We start from the raw sequence: 17,823 nt of genomic DNA, 5'->3' as shown, positions 1-17,823 counted from the left end.
GTAGGAGCGTGGTGTGGGCACTCCAAAAGTGCAGGAGCAATGACAAGCCAAACTATAGACACTGGGGGGGACCCCTCCAGCTGGGCAGGTGAGTGTGGCCCCTCAGTTCCTGGGGCCAAAGCTGCCCCCTCCAGACCCCAGTACATTGACTGCTGCCCACTGCTGCGAAAAATCAAGAAAGGCAGCTACTGCGCGGGCCCCACCTTCCTCCCTGGCATCTCCCCGGGGCACATCCCCCCTCTTGCACCCCAGGAGAGGAACGGCCTCAGTGCTGACACGGGGTGCTGGGGGAGACACTGTGGGGGGGGTCCCGGGGGGAGCCGGTGCTCAGCACGGGGGTGCAGCGGCTCTGCACGGGGTGGCCCGTTCAGCCTGGGCTGGGCCGGCACAGAAAGAGAGACCCCCCCGCCCCATGTGTCCCTCTCCCGCTCCTCCCCCGCAATGTCCGCCCAGCCGCTCCCGGCCCGCTGGCCGCCTTTGAAGCCCCCGGCAGGTCTCCCACGCCCGGCCCGGGCCCCCCGCGCCCCGCAGCCGCCGGTGCGTTCCCACCCGCCCGTTTTCCCCCCCCCAGTACCCCCCGTCCGGGGCCCGCAGGAGGGAGGGTGGCGCGGCCGGGGCTTGGCGTGAAAATGATCAAGGGCTGCGGGCAGCGCCGGAGCGCAGCGCCCGTCTGATGCTGCCCGCCCGGAGGCCCCGTCGAACAAAGGCGGCATTGAGGCTCCGGCTGCGCCCCCCCCGCGCCCCCCGCCCCGAGCTGGCATCTTGGCGCGACATTAATGAACTCGCCTGTTTGTGCTCCCCCGGCCCCTCTCTCCTCCCACCACCCGGGGGGCACTGTATATATCCATCCCTCCTCGCCCGCCTCGGGCATTTCGGGGGCTCCCCCCTTCTGCCCCCTATTGCCCGCCTGGGGATGGAACGAGGAGGGAAGAGGACACGGGGCTTTCTTCTCGGGGTCTGCCTGGTCCCCCCCGTGCTGCTGCCACTGCTGCCGCTGCTGCAGCTGGTGGGGGGAGCCCCCCTTGGTCAGGGGCTGTACCCCATGCCGGCCAGCGTCCTGCAAGGTCAGTGGGGCACAGGGATGGGGGCATCTTTATGGGAGGGTTTGGCCGTGGATGGGGTGGCTGTAGGAGCCGGGACTCTTGGCTTCACTCCCAGGAAGTGGGGGAAGAGCAAGTAGGATGCCCGGGTCCTCGGTAAAGCCCCCCATGCCTGCACTGCCTGGACTGGGTGGCAAACGCTGCTCATGGCACTCAGGGATACCAGGGTTACAGGGAGCAGTGTGGTTCATGTCCCACAGCTGCCAGCTTTCCCTCCTGCCTGGGTACCTGTGCCAGCCCTGGGGACCCTCTGACAGGGCACGACCAGTGGGAGGGTGGCTGTGGGTGGCTACAGGTGGGTACAGGTGCAGGCACACATGGGTTTGCACATTCAGGGCAGGATGTGCAGGCACCATCACACACACCCCAGCATACACAAGTGTGCACCCATGGTGAGGGCACCTTTGTGCATAGACGTGCGTGCACACCAACACATATGGCACACACAGGCCCGGGCAAATACCCTCCCCACACCATGTGCCCATGTGCCAACCCCACCAGAGAGGTGACAGTCAATGCCAACAAGTGACAGGCTGTGCCCAGCATAACTCCCACCATGGAGCTACTGGGGCAGAGATGCTGGGCGGGCTGGGGGCACCCATGGCTGTGGTGGGGGGCTGTGGTGGGGACACAGTGGGTCTGAGTGCCCTGCATGTGGCTGGCAGCGCTGTCGAGCCGAGGGACGCTGGTGCTGGAGGCAGCGCTGAGGAGCGCGCTGCTGGCTCTGGAACGGGCGCTGGCCGAGCAGCAGTGGCAGCGGGGTGCCTGCGGGCTCTGTGCCCCCTGCCTCTTCCCCCCCTGTGCCAACCTCACCCGCCACTGCCCAGGTGAGTCATGGTCCCCCTGATCCCCATGGCCACATCCCCAGGAGACCCTACCCAAACAGAGGCTGGGGTCCCCCCCAAAGTTTGCCCAGGGCTGCTACCCAAGTATTGCCCAGCATTCCTACCCAGACACAGCCCAGAGTCCCTACCCAAATGCTGCCCAGAGTCCCTACCCAAACACCACCTCATGCCCAGGAGACCCTACCCAAATATTGCTTTGGGACCCTACCAAAGCACCACCACATCCTCTAGAAGCCCTACCAGAATGATACTCCAAGACCCTATCTAAACAGTATCCTCTCCTCTATGTAGGCTTTACCACTATAGGCTTTACTGAAACAGTGCCCAGACTCCCCAAACGTATCCTTAACTGCTTGAGACCCTACCCAAGAAGTTCCTCATCCTCTCTAGATCCTACCCAAACATCACCTGGATCCCTACCCAAAACATTGCCCGATCCCTTGTCTCCTTCCCAGAGATCCCTTCAAAACATATCCCAGCACCCATGAGACCTTACCAAGACATGTCAACACTATAGCCCTATCATGCCCCCTTCCCACCTGCCCCAAAGCAGATCCTGGGGTGGCGTGGGCAGAGGTGGGCAGGTGGCAGGGAGGAGGACATGGGGATGCCGACTTCTCCACTGTCCTTGCAGCACCAGCTGTGCCCCCTGCCGTGCCCCCTACCATGCCCCCCAGCTGCCAGGCCCTGCTGGATGCCCAGGCGCTGCCCGAGCTGCCCAAGCGCAACTGGGCGCTGAGCCAGGCATGTGCCCCCTACCAGCACCTGTGCCCACCCGAGGAGGCCCAACACACCTGCACCCCGCTCAGCGCCCGGCTCTGCCTCCACCGCCTCCAGGAGTGCCGTGAGTGGGCACCCGCATTGCCTCTAGCTCCTCCCATACAGGGGAGACCCTAGAATAACAAACAGAGAATCGCCAGGGGATGCCTGGGGTTCCTTGGAGGGGATATGGAACACTGGGGTTGACAGGGGGTGCTGGGGTGGAGTGGGGAGACTGGGGATGTAGAGGTGTGGTAGGGTGATGAGGGATCTCTGGTGGGATGGGGAGATTGGTGGGATGGAGGGTTCTGGGGTGAGATGTGGAGATTTAAGGAATGGATGTGTTGGGACCAATGGAGCAGATTGGAAGGAACAGGGCATTGAGGGGTGATGGAGAATCTGAGGTGGGAAGGGGGAGTGTGGGGGAACAGAGCAAGGGGGGTGATGGAGAGATTTGGGACACCAAGTCACTGGGGGTGACAAGCACTCCTGGGTGGGGCAGGAGTGTTTGAGATGATGTGGGGAGGCATTGGGAGGCACTGAGAGGAACCAGGGGAAATGGGGGACAGCAGGGACATGGTGGTGACATTGGGGGGGATGTCCCCACTTGCCATGACAGCCTGTCCCCACAGGGATGGCAGCCACAGCCACGGGCACCGATGCAACAGCAGAGGCGGTGATGCCAGGTGAGCTGGGATGGCCCTGCAGTGCCCACACCACCCCCCTCACGCCAGTGGAAGCCCCCAGCCCCCCCGGCTGCCTGCTGGGCTGGGGGGCAGAGGTTAGCGTCGGCAGCTGCCGGGCTGCGGGGTGTCCCCGGCCCGCCGCCCGCTTGCCTCCGTGAGCACAATGAGGCTTGACAGCACGCCTGGTGCTGCCTGACCCCTGGGAGCTGCCTGTCACCCCCTCCACCTGCCACAGCTGTACCAGCACCGCTGTGCCTGGCCACCTGGGGGAGGAGGCGTCCCGGCAGTGTGGGACCCCCTTCTCACCCTGGCTTTGTCTTCCAGGGACCTGTGGGCACCGTGGGGGCCCCCAGGACAACAGCACGGCCCCCCGAGGACGGATCATGGGCGGCAGTGTGGCCCCCCGGGGCGCCTGGCCCTGGCTGGTGTCGGTGCGGCTCCACGGGGAGCTGATGTGTGGAGGGGTGCTGGTGGGGCACTCCTGGGTCCTCACCGCAGCCCACTGCTTCACTGGGTATGGCGGGCAGCATGGCAACGTAGGGGTGCTGTCCCTGTAGAGGAGGGGCATGGTGTTCCCTTGTTCCCCCCTAACTTGCTGCCCCCCACCAGGAACCGGAATGAGCTGGTGTGGACGGTGGTAGTGGGTGACCATGAGCTGGGCAAGCCAGATGCGGGCGAGCGGACAGTGCCCGTCCGGCGCATCCTGCCTCACCCCAAGGTTGGTGGAGGTGGATACACCCCGATCTCCCTCTACATGCTCCAGGGCATCCCTCAGCACACCGCTGTTTCCTTCCAGTTTAACCCCAAGACATTTCACGGGGACCTGGCACTGCTGGAGCTGGCGGTGCCGTTGGCCCCGTCGCCCACCGTCAGCCCCGTGTGCCTGCCCAGCAGCCCCGCAGAGCCCAGCCCTGGCACCGCCTGCTACATTGTGGGCTGGGGGTCCCTCTATGAAGGTAGGTGCTACCCCAGCACCTGCAGAGTGTGGGGCTTCCCCCTCAGTGCCGCCTCCAGTGCTGGTGCGCTGAGCCTGGGCATGGGAGTGCAAAAGAGGGGGGGGTGCCTGGGCACGGGGAACCCCATAACGGGTGTGTTGCCTGGCAGAGGGGCCAACAGCCGATGTGGTGATGGAGGCGCGGGTGCCTCTGCTCAGCCAGGAGACGTGTCGCGGTGCCCTGGGCAAGGACCTGCTCACCAGTGCCATGTTCTGTGCTGGGTATTTGTCTGGGGGAATAGACTCCTGTCAGGTAACGCTTGGTGCTGGGGGGCTGCCAGACCCCAAACTCGAAAATCTCTTGTGGTGTGTGGTGCTGGGCATGCACCGTAGCCTGGCAGGGTGGTTGGTGTCTCACCTCTGACTGACACACGGGCATCCCCCCTCAGGGAGACTCAGGGGGCCCGCTGGCGTGCCAGGACCCCTCCTCTCACCGCTTCGTCCTCTACGGCATCACCTCGTGGGGTGATGGTTGCGGCGAGCGGGGCAAACCGGGCGTCTACACCCGTGTTGCTGCCTTTGTGGACTGGCTGAGCCTCCAGATGGACCGTGAGTGCCGTCAGCCACACCAGGGGGGCTGGAGGCAGCTGTGGGTGCCAGGGGTGCTGTTGGGGATACATCGCTCCAGGGTGGGGGCTCAGCACCTCATGGCATCCTCGCTGCCCTTGCAGCTGCCCCCAGCAGCCGGGAACCGAGCTGCTTCGACCTGCTGGCGCTGGCCCAGCTGCCCCCCGAGCAGCAGCCCCCCGAGCGTGCCCGCCTCTGCGCCTTCTACACCAGGTCCTGCCGGCCCCCCCAGGGCCGGGCTGCCTGTGCCCGCCTGGCTGAGGAGACCTGCCGTGCCAGGACAAGACGATGTGGTGAGCCATGGTGTCTTGACAGGGTGAGGGACCCCGTTTTTGATGGGATGGGGCCAGTGTGGTGCCAGGACCATGTCTTTCCTGGTGTGCCTGCAGAGTTGCACTCCTATGCCCAGACCTTGGTGGATCTCCTGCGTCGGGCTGGTGACTTCATCAGAAACCAGTTCGACTTCTCCTTCCTCACCCACACCCTGCCCCAGCTCCTGGGCAAGATCTATGGGCACCTCTTCCCACCCCGCGTTCGCAGGGATGCCCCAGGTACATCCCCGCTGGATCACCCCATGCCCACTCAGGGTCCCATCAGTCACCCCTATGCCAACAGCCTGCTCTGGCACCCCCACGTGGCTTGCCCATCCCTTGTCCCACTTGTTCCCTTCTTGTCCCCACAGGCCTGGTTGTGGCAGGGGGCCAGCCCAGCCCCACAGCAAAGGGACCCCAGAGACCCCCCTCCAGGTGAGGCATGGTGGGCTACGGGACAAGGTGGGGAGCTAAAGGATTTGGGTAGGCAGGCACAATGCCTGTGGGTGCTGACATGGCTTTTGGGGGACAGCCTAAATCATTGGGGTGCTGCTCTTCCTGCAACCAAGCAACATCTGGAGGTAGGTGGACATGGTCTCCAGGGTGCCCAGGACCACTCAAGCCCCACTGGGAGTGTGTGGGGTGGTACTGCTGAGAGAATGAGTGCCACCGGGCACCTGCCCTGAGCTTGCCCACTGTGCTTGCAGGCAGGGGACAGGGCGGTCACCCCACTTCGCAGGGCTCTTTGGGGCCGTGGGGCCCCGGCTGCAGGACTGGGTGGAGGCGCTGAGGGCCATGGCGGGGGGCAGCTTCCCAGCACCCACCCTGGATGAGGAGCAGCTGCCGAGGGAGACGTGGCTCTTCTTGCAGGTATTTGGGGAGGGATGGGCACGGGGGAGGCCCTACCCCTCTGGTGACAGTGCCACCAGGGACCAAAACCCAGCAGTTCCCCCATATCCCTTTGTGACATCCCTTGAACCCATCGTCCACTGTACAGCCATGGAGGTGGCATCTCCTGCTCTGCCACCACAGAGGGGGCATCTCACCTTCCTCAGCTGAAACTAGTGCTCTCAGTACAACCAATGAAGAGCCAGCCATGGCTGTTACCCCACAGCTTAGGATCTGATCCATATAGATGTTGCATGTCCTCAACATGTCCAACACCAGCCCAGCCATGCCCTGCACTCTGCCACTGTGCACCTGGATGTGCCTACAGGTGCCCTGTGGCTGCCCCACCATCCAGCCTGTTCCCCCTTCCCTTCAGCAGGGTGAGGAGGTGGTGGAGGAGCTGGTGGGACAGGGACGAGCCTTCCTCGCACAGCTACGGGCAGAGCTGGACCTCGACACCCCTCTTGAAGCCGTGGAACCACAATGGGCACCTGAAGAGCTGTCAGGGACCCCTGCACTCAGCCGTGAGCCCCGGGATCCTGGGGTGCTGGGGCTGATGTGGCAGCGGGGTGTCCTTCTGCCTGATGGCCCTGTGCCCGGGCAGTGCCCACCGGCCATGGCCCCACTGGGGTTTTCATACCTCTCCTGGTGGCAGGGTCTGCACCAAGGGAGAAACGTGAGCTGGTGCCTACGGAGCTCCCAGGGGTGGAGGAGGAGGAGGAGGCAGGTGTGGGCAGAGGTAAGTGCCCTGCAGCCCCTGGCCACGGTGCGATGCCATGTGCCAATATGGGGACAGTAACAACCCCAGCCTCAGCTTCATACCTGAGTCCCAGGGCTGGTTGTCCTGTGTTGGTGGGACAGCCCTTGGCCATACCCCTCTCCACAGGGACCTTCTGCCCCTGCTCCCTCAGAGAATGGGTGCTCCTCTCTGGGGCGGGTGGGCAGCAGCATGATCCCCCCATGACTCATCCCTGATGTCCCCCCTCCATCTCTCTCCTGCCTGTCCTTGGGGGTCGCAGTTTGCCCTGGCCTCAACGAGTCGGCAGCGCGGGTGGGTGCGGTGCGGGAGCTGTACGCATGGGTGCTGCGGGTGCCCGAGCCAGACCTGGCCATGACCTTCCAGGAGGTGAGTGTCCCATCCAGTGACTCCAAGCCCCCGGCACCGGCAGCCAGGCGGTGCCACCCCCCAGCCCACCACCATCCCGCTGTGCCCCTGGCTCCCCTGGAACTCACAGTGTTGTCATCTCCCCACAGATCCTGGTGGACTTGACCTCCAAAAATGCCAAGGGGCTATACCGGGCGCAGGTGCGGGCCACAGTAGGGGGCCGCCCCACGGTCTTCGCTGGCCTGGTGGGGCTGGAGAGCGACTCACTGGCCCGCAGCATGCCCGGCCTCGTCGCTCTGGCACTCGAGGCACTGAAAACCTAATGGTGCCCTGGGGCACCATGCCAGTATGGGGATGGGACACTGGGGTAGTGGTCTTTTATATCCTCCGAACACAGCTGCATCCCCAGCTCAGGCTCTTCCACATTTTTGTCCCTCATCGTCCCTCTTCCTGCCAGCACTGGCCATCCTCCCCAGGGCAATGGGGCACTGGGGGAGACCTGGAGTATCTCAGCCAAGGATCTCAGCCCCCCTCTCCCCTGGGACCCCCACCTTGGCAAGCCCACCTCCACCTCATTTTCCCTAGAGGCACTTGGGCTGTTATTTATTTGTACAGAGAAAGGTCTATTTTTCAATAAAGAAGGGTTTTATTTTCCAGTAGCTGGTGAGTGTGAAGCGAGTGCTGTGCCATGCCCAGACACAGAGCGATGGGCTGACACGCATGGGGCCGGTGACACCACCTGTGCCTGCCTGTCTCCCCTTCTCCAAGCATGGGGGTGCCGGAAGAGGGGGGGTCGGAGCGGGTATCCGGTGCTGGCACCCTTCCCCCAGGCACCTGGCTCCATCCATCTCCCGCTGCGGCCAGCAGCCGGACATCCGCTCGGCCGGGCCAGACAGGGAGGCAGCCAGGGCCTGGCACGGCACGGGGGCACCGCGGGCACCGCATGGGGAACCTGCCGGGGCGGCTGGCCCTGCTTGGGGCACTGCTGCTGACGGGTGAGCCGGGCCATGGGGTTTTGGGCATGGGGTTGTCATGTTGCTGGGAGTTTCTGGGTCCCCTCAGTGGGATCAGTGAGGGTGGTGATGCAGGGTCCAAGCTGGGCATGAGCATCCCTAGGGCTGCATTTTGGGTATTGCCTGGCAGAATCCTATCACTGAGCATGCCCTGCACTTCTGTCCTGGCTGTGCCACCTGGAGCCGTGTCCCTAGCTGGGCCGTGTGTGTGTGTCTGTCCACCGTGTCGCTGTGTCTGTGTCTCTCTGTGTGCGCCTGTGTACACAGTGACACTGCATCTGTGACCACATGTCCCTGCATATATGGGTCCGTGTCCACATGTGCCTCTTTGTGTGCATCCACCTATGTGCACAGTGCCACCATGTCTGCGCCCAGGGTTCTCATGTCCGTGTGTCCCTGTGTGTACTGGCTCTGTATCTGCGTGCCCCTCTGTGTCTGTGCTCATGTCCTTGTCCCATGCCCATATGTGCCCCTGCATGTGTGTCATTCCCCCATGTCCATGCCCCTGTGCAGCACAGACATGCAGTGTCCTGGCCTCCCTCTGTCTTCTCCATCCTTACCCCACCCTGCCCTTGCTGAGCATCCCTGCGGGGTGGCACTAGCCCCAGTAACCCACCCTGGTCTGCCTGACCCGACATCCCCAGGCGGGCTCTGTGTCAACCAGGAGGAGCGGCTCATCCACTACCTCTTCGAGGAGAAGGGCTACAACAAGGAGGTGCACCCCGTCACCTCCAGTGACGAGGTTGTGGATGTCTACCTGGCCCTCACTCTCTCCAACCTCATCTCATTGGTGAGCCCCAGTGGACAGTGCCCACCATGGGTTCCCCCCCGGCCACGCCTCAACCCCAGGGCTGGCTGCATGGGGGGGATCCCTGGAGAGGGATCCTGGGCTGGGGGGTGCAGCTGCAGGGCATGGCCCTGGCATCTCACTGCCCTATGCTGTCATTGCAGAAAGAGGTAGATGAGACACTCACCACCAACGTATGGCTCGAGCATGTGAGTAGGGACAGGCATCATGGCCTCAGTTGTGCCCCAAGGCATGGGCAATGGGGTTGCCCAGTGTGGTGAGTGGGTGACCTGGGGTTCCTCCTCTCCAGGGCTGGACTGATTACCGCCTGCAGTGGAACAAGTCTGAGTTTGGGGACGTTGAGGTGCTCCGCCTGCCACCAGACATGCTGTGGCTGCCTGAGATAGTCCTAGAGAACAAGTGAGCCATGCCTCAGCTTCCCTTCCTAAACACCATGAGCTGTGCCTCATACAGGCCCAGGGCTCCCCCTGCCCCTGCCATCACCTCATCTCTCTCCCGGTCCAGCAACGACGGGCTCTTCGAGATCGCCTACTACTGCAACGTCCTCATCTACAACACCGGCTACGTCTACTGGCTGCCACCCGCCATCTTCCGCACCACCTGTACCATCAATGTCGACTTCTTCCCCTTTGACTGGCAGAACTGCACCCTCAAATTCAGGTGCTGGGGGGCTGGCTGGGCCAGGGGTGGGCAGCAGGGTGGGCATGCCAACCCCCTGCAGTGCCCTCTGCTGCCAGCACCTTCCCTTGCTGATGGAGTGCAGCAAGGTGGGGCTTTGCAGATGACTCGGTGGCCCAAGTCCATCATGCTGGAGGTCAGGGTGGGCGGGTAATGGGTGTAAAGCAGCCAGCACAGCTCCTCACTGCTTGTCCCCCGCGGCCATGGGCCAGCTCGCTGGCGTACAGCGCCCTGGAGATCAATATGCACTTGAAGACAGACAACGACCCAGAGACGGGCAAGGATTACCCCGTGGAGTGGATCATCATTGACCCCGAAGGCTTCACAGGTAACGCTTGTGCTCTCTGCTGTGTCCTGTGGCAGTGGGACACTCTGTACGGGGCTCAGGGGCACCCTGCCATTGGGGTACCCTGCCATAGAGACACCCTAGTACCCAGGGCTTTGGCACCCTTGCACCCATCTCACCAGGCCTGGAGCTACCCAGCCCCAGGACAGGGACACTTGTGCTGGAGGAGCTGGTGAGGATGGGCATGGCAGGGTCCCTTCATGCCATGCACTGTCTCGTATCCTGGCAGAGAACGGGGAGTGGGAAATCATCCACCGCCCAGCCCGCAAGAACATTCACCCTGAGAACCCCCCTGACAGCTGTGAGCACCAGGACATCACCTTCCACCTCATCATCAAACGCAAGCCACTTTTCTATGTCATCAATATTGTCACACCCTGCATCCTCATTGCCTTCCTGGCCATCCTTGTCTTCTACCTGCCCGCTGATAGTAAGTGAGCCCCGTGGCACCTGTGCTGGGTATAGGGGTCACCTCAGGGAGCACCTCCATATCCCACACCTGCATCAGGTCCTGGGACATGGGGACAGCCTAATGCCCAACACAGGGACATCCTGGTACTGGGACACTGCCATATGGGACACCACCACATAGGACACCATCATTCCAGCCAGACATCTTGACAAGTGCACACTTGGGCACAGGTTACCCCATGTGGGACCCTGGGGTACCCCCATACTAGAAAACCCTATGTGGGGCAGTGTATGGTGGGACACTGAAAGGGCAATCGGGGCACTGGGAAAGGGACCTGGGGCAGGGTTTGCCCTCAGCTCACCTGCTCTCTAGGTGGTGAGAAGATGACCCTGGTGATCTCAGTGCTCCTGGCCCAGTCTGTCTTCCTTCTGCTCATCTCCCAGCGCCTGCCCGCCACCTCCCACGCCATCCCGCTCATCGGCAAGTGAGTCCTGGGCACTTCTGGGTGCAGTGGGGACATCACAGGGTCCCCAGAGTGCTGGCAGGCAGCTCTGCCTGTGCCCAGCCCCTGTGACAATGCCAGCTCCAGGTCCATGTCCCCCACAGGTACCTGCTTTTTATCATGCTGCTGGTGTCAGCCATGGTGGTGATCTGTGTCGTGGTCCTCAACTTCCATTTCCGCACTCCCAGCACCCATGTCATGTCCGACTGGGTCAAAGAGGTGAGCAGGGTGCTGGGCTGGAGTGTGTGAACTGGTAGGTACAGGGGTGGCACCGAGCCCCACTGAGGGCATGGGACAGCACAGCCCTGGCGTTGCATTGTGGTGTCCCACCTGTGCCACTCCAAGGGGCTGCACACCCAGCTTGGAGGCAGAAGGTAGTGACAAGGTGGCACTGCACCGGGGAGGTGGCCAAGGGACCTGACATCCCCTCCCATGCCCCAGGTCTTCCTGGACACCCTGCCCCGCCTGCTGGGCATGTCACAGCCATCCGAGAGCCCGGCGGGTGCCCCGTGCATCCGGCGCTTCAGCTCAGCCGGCTACATCGCCAAGGCGGAGGAGTACTTCAGCGTCAAGTCCCGCAGCGAGCTCATGTTTGAGAAGCAGTCGGAGCGTCATGGCCTGTCCAGCCGTGTCACCCCTGCCCGTGAGCCACAGCCCCTCCACGGGAACATGGGGAAGAGTGGCTGAATGGGGGTCTCCGGGGGTGGCAGCCTGTCTCACCACCCTCCTTGTCCCCAGGTTTGTCGCCGCCAGGCACAGATACGGGCGAGGAGCAACTATATGAGCACATAAAACCCATAATTGATGGTGCCAACTACATCGTTAAGCACATGCGGGAGAAAAACAGCTACAACGAGGTGGGCACCCATGGCCATGAGGGGGCACAGGGGACTCCCTGTGCCTGCTGTGCCCCCCACTGCCTGGTTCCCACCTCTGTTCCCAGGAGAAGGACAACTGGAACCAAGTGGCACGGACCATGGACCGCCTCTGCCTCTTCCTCATCACCCCCATGCTGGTGGTGGGCACTCTCTGGATCTTCCTCATGGGCATCTACAACCACCCCCCTCCACTGCCCTTCGCTGGAGACCCCTATGACTATCGAGAGGAGAACAAGCGCTTCATATAGCCGGGGGGTCCCATGTGCCAGTCCCCCGCTCCTTCCCTCTCACCCACCTTGGCTCGTGGAAATAAAGCTGGTGCTTCTTGCCACAGGGTGCTGAGCTGGTGGCTGCTCTCAGTGTCCCGTCCTGAGTGCTGTGTGTGTGTCAGGGAGGGTGATACCACCAGGGAACAGGTGCTCTTAGGTGTCTGGAGTGCGGTGGTGCTCAGCTGTGGCTGGAGGGGGTGTTTCCCAGGGCGGATGTGGTGGTACCAGCCCTGCTATTCCAGTTTGGGCTGGGCACTTGGGATGGGGTGGGTTGGGGAAGGGGATGGACCCCCCCAGCATGGCACCATCTCCTCTGGACCCCTTGCAATGGGCAGAGACACCATCAGAGCCCACATCACCCCCCATCTCCATGAGCCCCCAGCCAGAGCCAGGAGTGCCCCCCCAGCCAGACTCCATCCTGCAGGACCCGGCTGGGGGCCAAGAGGGGTGACTTCCCCCCGGCTCAGCAGTGGGACACCAGGGCTCAGGTTTCAGGGGGCACAGCTGATGTCCCCCCACTGGCAGTGGCCCGAGACAGCTGTCACGTCCTTTCCACTGAGCCAGGAATCTCACCTCACCCTGACTCCCCTGCACAGGGTCTGGCAGGATTTGGACCCGCAAGGCAGACATCACTGCCCAGGCTGACATGGTGGGACTCGTCTGCATCTTCCCCTCCCTACACCCCGGGGGCAGCCACCACCATGGGGGGACAGGGCATTGCTGGGGGTGCTTGCAGGGGGGCACCCCTTTTCCATGACCCTGGGCACCTGGGTTTGTGCTTCAGGGAGATGCATCCTTCTGTGAGAGACACGGAGAAACTGAGGCACAGAGCTCATTTTGCCCCCAGACCCAGTTCCACCTCCCCCTGCGCAAAATACCAGAGGAGCTTCCCAGAAAACTGTCATCACCTCAGTGGTGGGGAGGGGTGTGTGTGGTCACTCGTTCCTCCCCATCTCCTGTGGCTGTTGGGAACAGCTGACGGTGGCAGGGGACAGCTGTCCTGTCCCCGCGGGTGCCAGGCCCAGAACGCGCCGTGCAGGCAGCCGAGCGGAGCCCCAGCCCCTGCGCCCCGCGGCACCGCCATGCGCTGCCACAGCCTCCTCCTCACCCTCTGCGCCCTGGCAGGTAAGGGGTGCCTGCCGCGGGGGGAGGCCTGGGGGGCACCCGGTCATCCCCTGCCTTTGCCCTTGGGGGTTTGTCACCTATGGGTGTATAGCGCCATGCACCGTCCCACCAGGGTGTCCCTATGCTGGCAAGACATTGTCCCCACGTCCTGCCCTGGAGAGGTCTCTGGGATGAGCGGGGTGGGGGATGTGGGGGACACACACCCGCCCTGCTTGCACACTGGGACACTGACACACAGAGGCACACACAGCTGCTTGCGCACACCCACAGTAACACGCGCATGGACATCCCCTCCCCATGCACACCCTGCACACCCCCACCCATCCCAGCAGGTCCTGGGACCATCCGTGGCCCTGCTGTCCCCACCCCAGGGTGCACCCATGGCGTGTGTGCTCCCCAGGCGTGGGCTGCAGGAACCAGGAGGAGAAGCTGCTCCAGGATCTCATGACCAACTATAACCGGCACCTGCGCCCAGCCCTGCGCAGGGATCAGGTCATTGATGTCACCCTCAAGCTCACCCTCACGAACCTCATCTCCCTGGTGAGAGACCCTCTCCCCATCCCCATAGCGGGATGGGATTTGCCCCCACACATGGGGCGGTGGGCAGGGGTGGGCAGGGCACTAAAGCTCTCTCCCCACTTCCTTCCTTGCCAGAACGAGCGGGAGGAGACCCTCACCACCAACGTCTGGATCGAGATGGTGAGACCCCTCACTTCCAGGCAGGACAACCCCCAGGTCACATTTGCATCTCAGGGTGGCACCCCATGGAGGGTTGGCACCGTAACCTGCACCCTCTTTTGTTGGTGCCCTCCACTGAGCCCATTTTGGGAGCAGAACAGGACAGGCAGCTCACAAGCTCCCCCGCCTCAGGGAGCACTGTGACCCCCCTTCTCTGCTCCCCTTCCCACAGCAATGGTCTGATTATCGCCTGCGGTGGGACCCCGAGGAATATGACAACATCCAGCTGCTGAGGGTGCCCTCCACCATGGTTTGGCTGCCCGATGTTGTCCTGGAGAACAAGTAGGTGATGGGGCAATAGGGACATCACCCTGCACAGGGGGTGGCAGCTCCCCCCTGGGCATGGTTTGAGACTGAGCCCACCCTTTCCCCCCCAGCATCGATGGGACATTTGAAATCACTCTCTACACCAATGTACTGGTGTCCCCTGACGGTAGCATCTACTGGCTGCCCCCTGCCATCTACCGCAGCTCCTGCTCCATCCATGTCACCTATTTTCCCTTCGACTGGCAGAACTGCACCATGGTCTTCCAGTGAGCACCAGACAAGGGATGGGCATGGGATGCCCACCTCTGCCCCGGGGCAAAGAGGTCCCAGGGAGACAAGTGCCACCTACCTGTGCCCTGGAACCCCGCTGGTGGCAGGAGGCACCTTGGCTAAGTCAGGCACCCCGAAGTGGGGCTGGAGGTGGCTGGTGTAACGGTGTCACACTGACACCCTTTCCCCATCCAACCTGCTGCATGCCAGCCTGTGCCACCCCCCTGTCCCTCCCCAGGTCCCAGACCTACAGCGCCAATGAAATCAACCTGCTGCTGACGGTGGAGGATGGCCAGACCGTGGAGTGGATCTCCATCGACCCTGAGGCTTTCACAGGTAGCACAACAGCTGCCCCCATGGCACAGAAGCATCCCACTGCAGGGGACACCCAACAGGCCTAGTGGTACACTGGTGGCTGCCCAAAGCAGAGCTACGGGGGCTATTAGCAGCTCCCGCCATTAGATGGGTGCTTAAGTTATTAGTGGGAGTGTGGGAGAGATTTGTTTTTCTAACCCCCTTGGCTCAGGGATCTCACCGCTGGCAGCGGCTCCTGGAGAACACTGCTCCTGGGGAGCTTGATTGATGCTGGGAACGTAGCTGCCATGGCCAAACGATGACGTTTTCCATCACATTTTAATTGCATATTGAAGGAACAAAATGCTTTTCGGGCAGCGAGATTTATTTTTTCATTACTAGCCCGAGCAGCAATCTTGATTGGGAAAAATCTATCGCTCCCACAGATGGCAGGAGAAAACAGCGTGCTGTCACCCAGCGTCACGCTCGGCTTTCCCCCGCCATGCCCTGGGGACAGGGAGATGGGGCATCCCAATCCCACACAAAACTCACCGTGGGAGCCCCCGAGGGGCTCAAGATGCCCCATAGATGCCCAGGTCCCCGCTCCAACAGCCTTTAGGGGTATTTTACCCAGGCACTCCGGCACACTCTGCAGTGCTAATCTCTCTCTCCAGCAGCTCTAGTACCTTTCCCCACATGGTGCCCATCCTGGGTGCCCCATGGGCCCCACGCCTATCACCAGCCCTCCCCTTCCTCCCCCCTGGGCTGGCAGCCTCAGTGCTCCCAGTGTGGTGGTGGGACTCACATCACTGCTTCACGGCAGAGAACGGCGAATGGGCCATCAAGCACCGCCCGGCTCGGAAGATCATCAATTCGGAGCATTTCACCCCAGACGACATCCAGTACCAGCAGGTCATCTTCTATCTCATCATCCAGCGCAAGCCACTCTTCTACGTCATCAACATCATCGTGCCATGTGTCCTCATCTCCGCCATGGCCGTGCTGGTGTACTTTCTTCCTGCCAAAGGTAGGCACTGGTGCCATGGCCGCAGGGGACACGGGGACGTGTAATGGGGGCAGCCACAGTGAGGAAGGGCTCATTGTCCCCTCTGTGCTTGGGGACCATCAGTGCCATCTCTCACCCACTCCTGTGATATTTGTGGGTGGTGTGAATTTCCATGTACCGCACGGTTAAAGCCTCAGGACTTGGCCAGTTCAGCTTCAGGGTGGGGGCTTTCTGCCAAAGGAGCGCAATGCCCACACTGCTGCCCCATGCCAACCTCTGCCTCCCCCCTCCTTGGCAGCGGGTGGGCAGAAATGCACCGTCTCCATCAACGTCCTCCTGGCTCAGACAGTCTTCCTCTTCCTCATCGCCCAGAAGGTGCCTGAGACCTCCCAGGCTGTGCCTCTCATTGGGAAGTAAGTGATGCATGGGGATGGAGGTGTCAGTCCTGTTGTCACACCATGCCAGCCGGGTCCCTGGGTGCCATGCAGCAGTGCCCAGGGACAGGACCCTGGCCCAGAAATAACCCCCAGCCCAGGCAGGGCTGGCACAGGGCTACCACATGCCCATGTCCCACTGCTGGTCCCCAGCTTTCAGCCCAAGAGGGACCTCACACATCCATAGCTTGTGGCTCAGCAGCTCCATGTGAGGCCCTGTGTCCCCTGCCCAGGTACCTGACTTTCCTCATGGTGGTGACGGTGGTGATCGTGGTGAACGCTGTCATTGTCCTCAATGTCTCGCTGAGAACACCCAACACTCACTCCATGTCCCAGAGAGTGCGTCAGGTACCCGCTGCCATCCCCCTGCCCCTCATGCATGATGAAAGGGGTGGGTATTTCGGGACCCCAGCCAGCCCCTTGCAGAGTGGGATGGCTGGCATGCCTTAATCTGCATGCAAGTCCTGGCACAAAGAGGGAACCCTCAGATGTCCCCAAGAGACCACAATGTGCCACCAACCCCCTCCAAGCCACTACTGAGGACTGATGAGCAGCAGGTGGCAACACACCCAGCATCCTGGTGGTACGAGGGCATCCCACGGGGATGCTCCAGGCAATGCAAGGGGACCCTGTCGCACCCACTGAGTGCCCTGGGGCGGTTTGGGGGTTCAGGTCTCCATGGGTGACGCTGTGCCCAGGTGTTCCTGCACCTCCTGCCCCACTACCTGGGCATGCACATGCCGGAGGAGGCACCGGGGCCGCAGCGACCTGCTCGGAGACGCAGCTCCTTGGGGCTCATGGTGAAAGCCGATGAGTACATGCTCTGGAAAGCCCGGACCGAGCTGCTCTTTGAGAAGCAGAAGGAGAGGGATGGGTTGATGAAAACCGTGCTGGAAAAGATTGGTGAGTGCCCCTGGGGAACTGACACCTCCCAGGGAGGCTGGGTGACGTGCCAGGCAACTGGTGCCTGCTGTGCTGGCTCTGCTGTCTGCAGAACGTGGCCTAGAGAGTGGCAGTGCCCAGGACTTCTGCCAGAGCCTGGAGGAGGCAGGTCCGGAGATCCGTGCCTGTGTGGATGCCTGCAACCACATTGCCAAAGCCACGCGGGAACAGAATGACTTCAACAGCGTGAGTTGGGGCTGGGGCGGGGGGTGGGACCCACATGGGGGGCAGCCCTCACCCCCCTCCTCATGCCATCGGCAGGAGAGCGAAGAGTGGATTCTGGTGGGACGGGTGATTGACCGCGTCTGCTTCTTCATCATGGCCTCCCTCTTTGTGTGCGGCACCGTCGGCATCTTCCTCATGGCTCACTTCAACCAGGCACCCGCCTTGCCCTTCCCTGGGGACCCCAAGCAGTACCTGCCGCAGTGATGCCCACAGGCCCCTGCCAGCCCTCCTGCTGCTGGGGCTGCTGGAGCCAGGGGCTGGGCACCCCCAAACCAGCCTGAGCTGAGATCCCTGTGGGCACAGCAGCTCCTTGGTGCCAAGCACAGAGCTGGGGGAGGATGGGGAGCAGGGGGGACTCTGC

The 17,823-nt window shown here is 62.5% G+C and overlaps 3 protein-coding genes across 4 annotated transcripts; all 3 read left to right on the top strand.

The window, feature by feature from the left end:
* Nucleotides 1-1,752: 1,752 nt before the first annotated feature.
* PRSS56 (serine protease 56) lies at nt 1,753-7,578 on the top strand (the record flags this gene model as incomplete). Its single annotated transcript, XM_082055283.1, has 15 exons — nt 1,753-1,927; nt 2,580-2,789; nt 3,337-3,390; nt 3,715-3,904; nt 4,000-4,346; nt 4,495-4,637; nt 4,774-4,933; nt 5,056-5,244; nt 5,341-5,502; nt 5,634-5,697; nt 5,970-6,132; nt 6,479-6,674; nt 6,806-6,889; nt 7,170-7,276; nt 7,405-7,578. 15 exons carry the CDS (start codon nt 1,753-1,755, stop codon nt 7,576-7,578), a joined length of 2,418 nt encoding a protein of 805 aa, XP_081911409.1.
* Nucleotides 7,579-8,158: 580 nt separating this feature from the next.
* On the top strand, nt 8,159-12,222 carry CHRND (cholinergic receptor nicotinic delta subunit). The gene is made up of 12 exons (XM_082056142.1): nt 8,159-8,250; nt 8,913-9,058; nt 9,220-9,264; nt 9,366-9,475; nt 9,581-9,736; nt 9,967-10,082; nt 10,330-10,530; nt 10,885-10,996; nt 11,119-11,233; nt 11,456-11,657; nt 11,753-11,871; nt 11,958-12,222. The coding sequence occupies exons 1-12, from the start codon at nt 8,199-8,201 to the stop codon at nt 12,138-12,140; spliced, it is 1,557 nt and encodes a 518-aa protein (XP_081912268.1). The 5' UTR covers nt 8,159-8,198; the 3' UTR covers nt 12,141-12,222.
* Nucleotides 12,223-13,219: 997 nt separating this feature from the next.
* On the top strand, nt 13,220-17,823 carry CHRNG (cholinergic receptor nicotinic gamma subunit). 2 transcript variants are annotated; one of them, XM_082055667.1, is made up of 12 exons: nt 13,220-13,286; nt 13,687-13,826; nt 13,941-13,985; nt 14,197-14,306; nt 14,402-14,557; nt 14,800-14,897; nt 15,679-15,882; nt 16,160-16,274; nt 16,529-16,643; nt 16,994-17,198; nt 17,290-17,423; nt 17,499-17,823. In XM_082055667.1, exons 1-12 carry the CDS (start codon nt 13,244-13,246, stop codon nt 17,664-17,666), a joined length of 1,533 nt encoding a protein of 510 aa, XP_081911793.1. In that variant the 5' UTR covers nt 13,220-13,243; the 3' UTR covers nt 17,667-17,823. The 2 variants fall into 2 exon arrangements, with proteins under 2 accessions (XP_081911793.1, XP_081911794.1); XM_082055668.1 differs by lacking the exon at nt 14,402-14,557.

The sequence above is a fragment of the Streptopelia decaocto genome (genome assembly GCF_964273445.1).
Source record: "Streptopelia decaocto genome assembly, chromosome: 6".
NCBI classification, from domain to species: domain Eukaryota; kingdom Metazoa; phylum Chordata; class Aves; order Columbiformes; family Columbidae; genus Streptopelia; species Streptopelia decaocto.
This window is presented reverse-complemented; position numbering and strand designations above follow the sequence as displayed.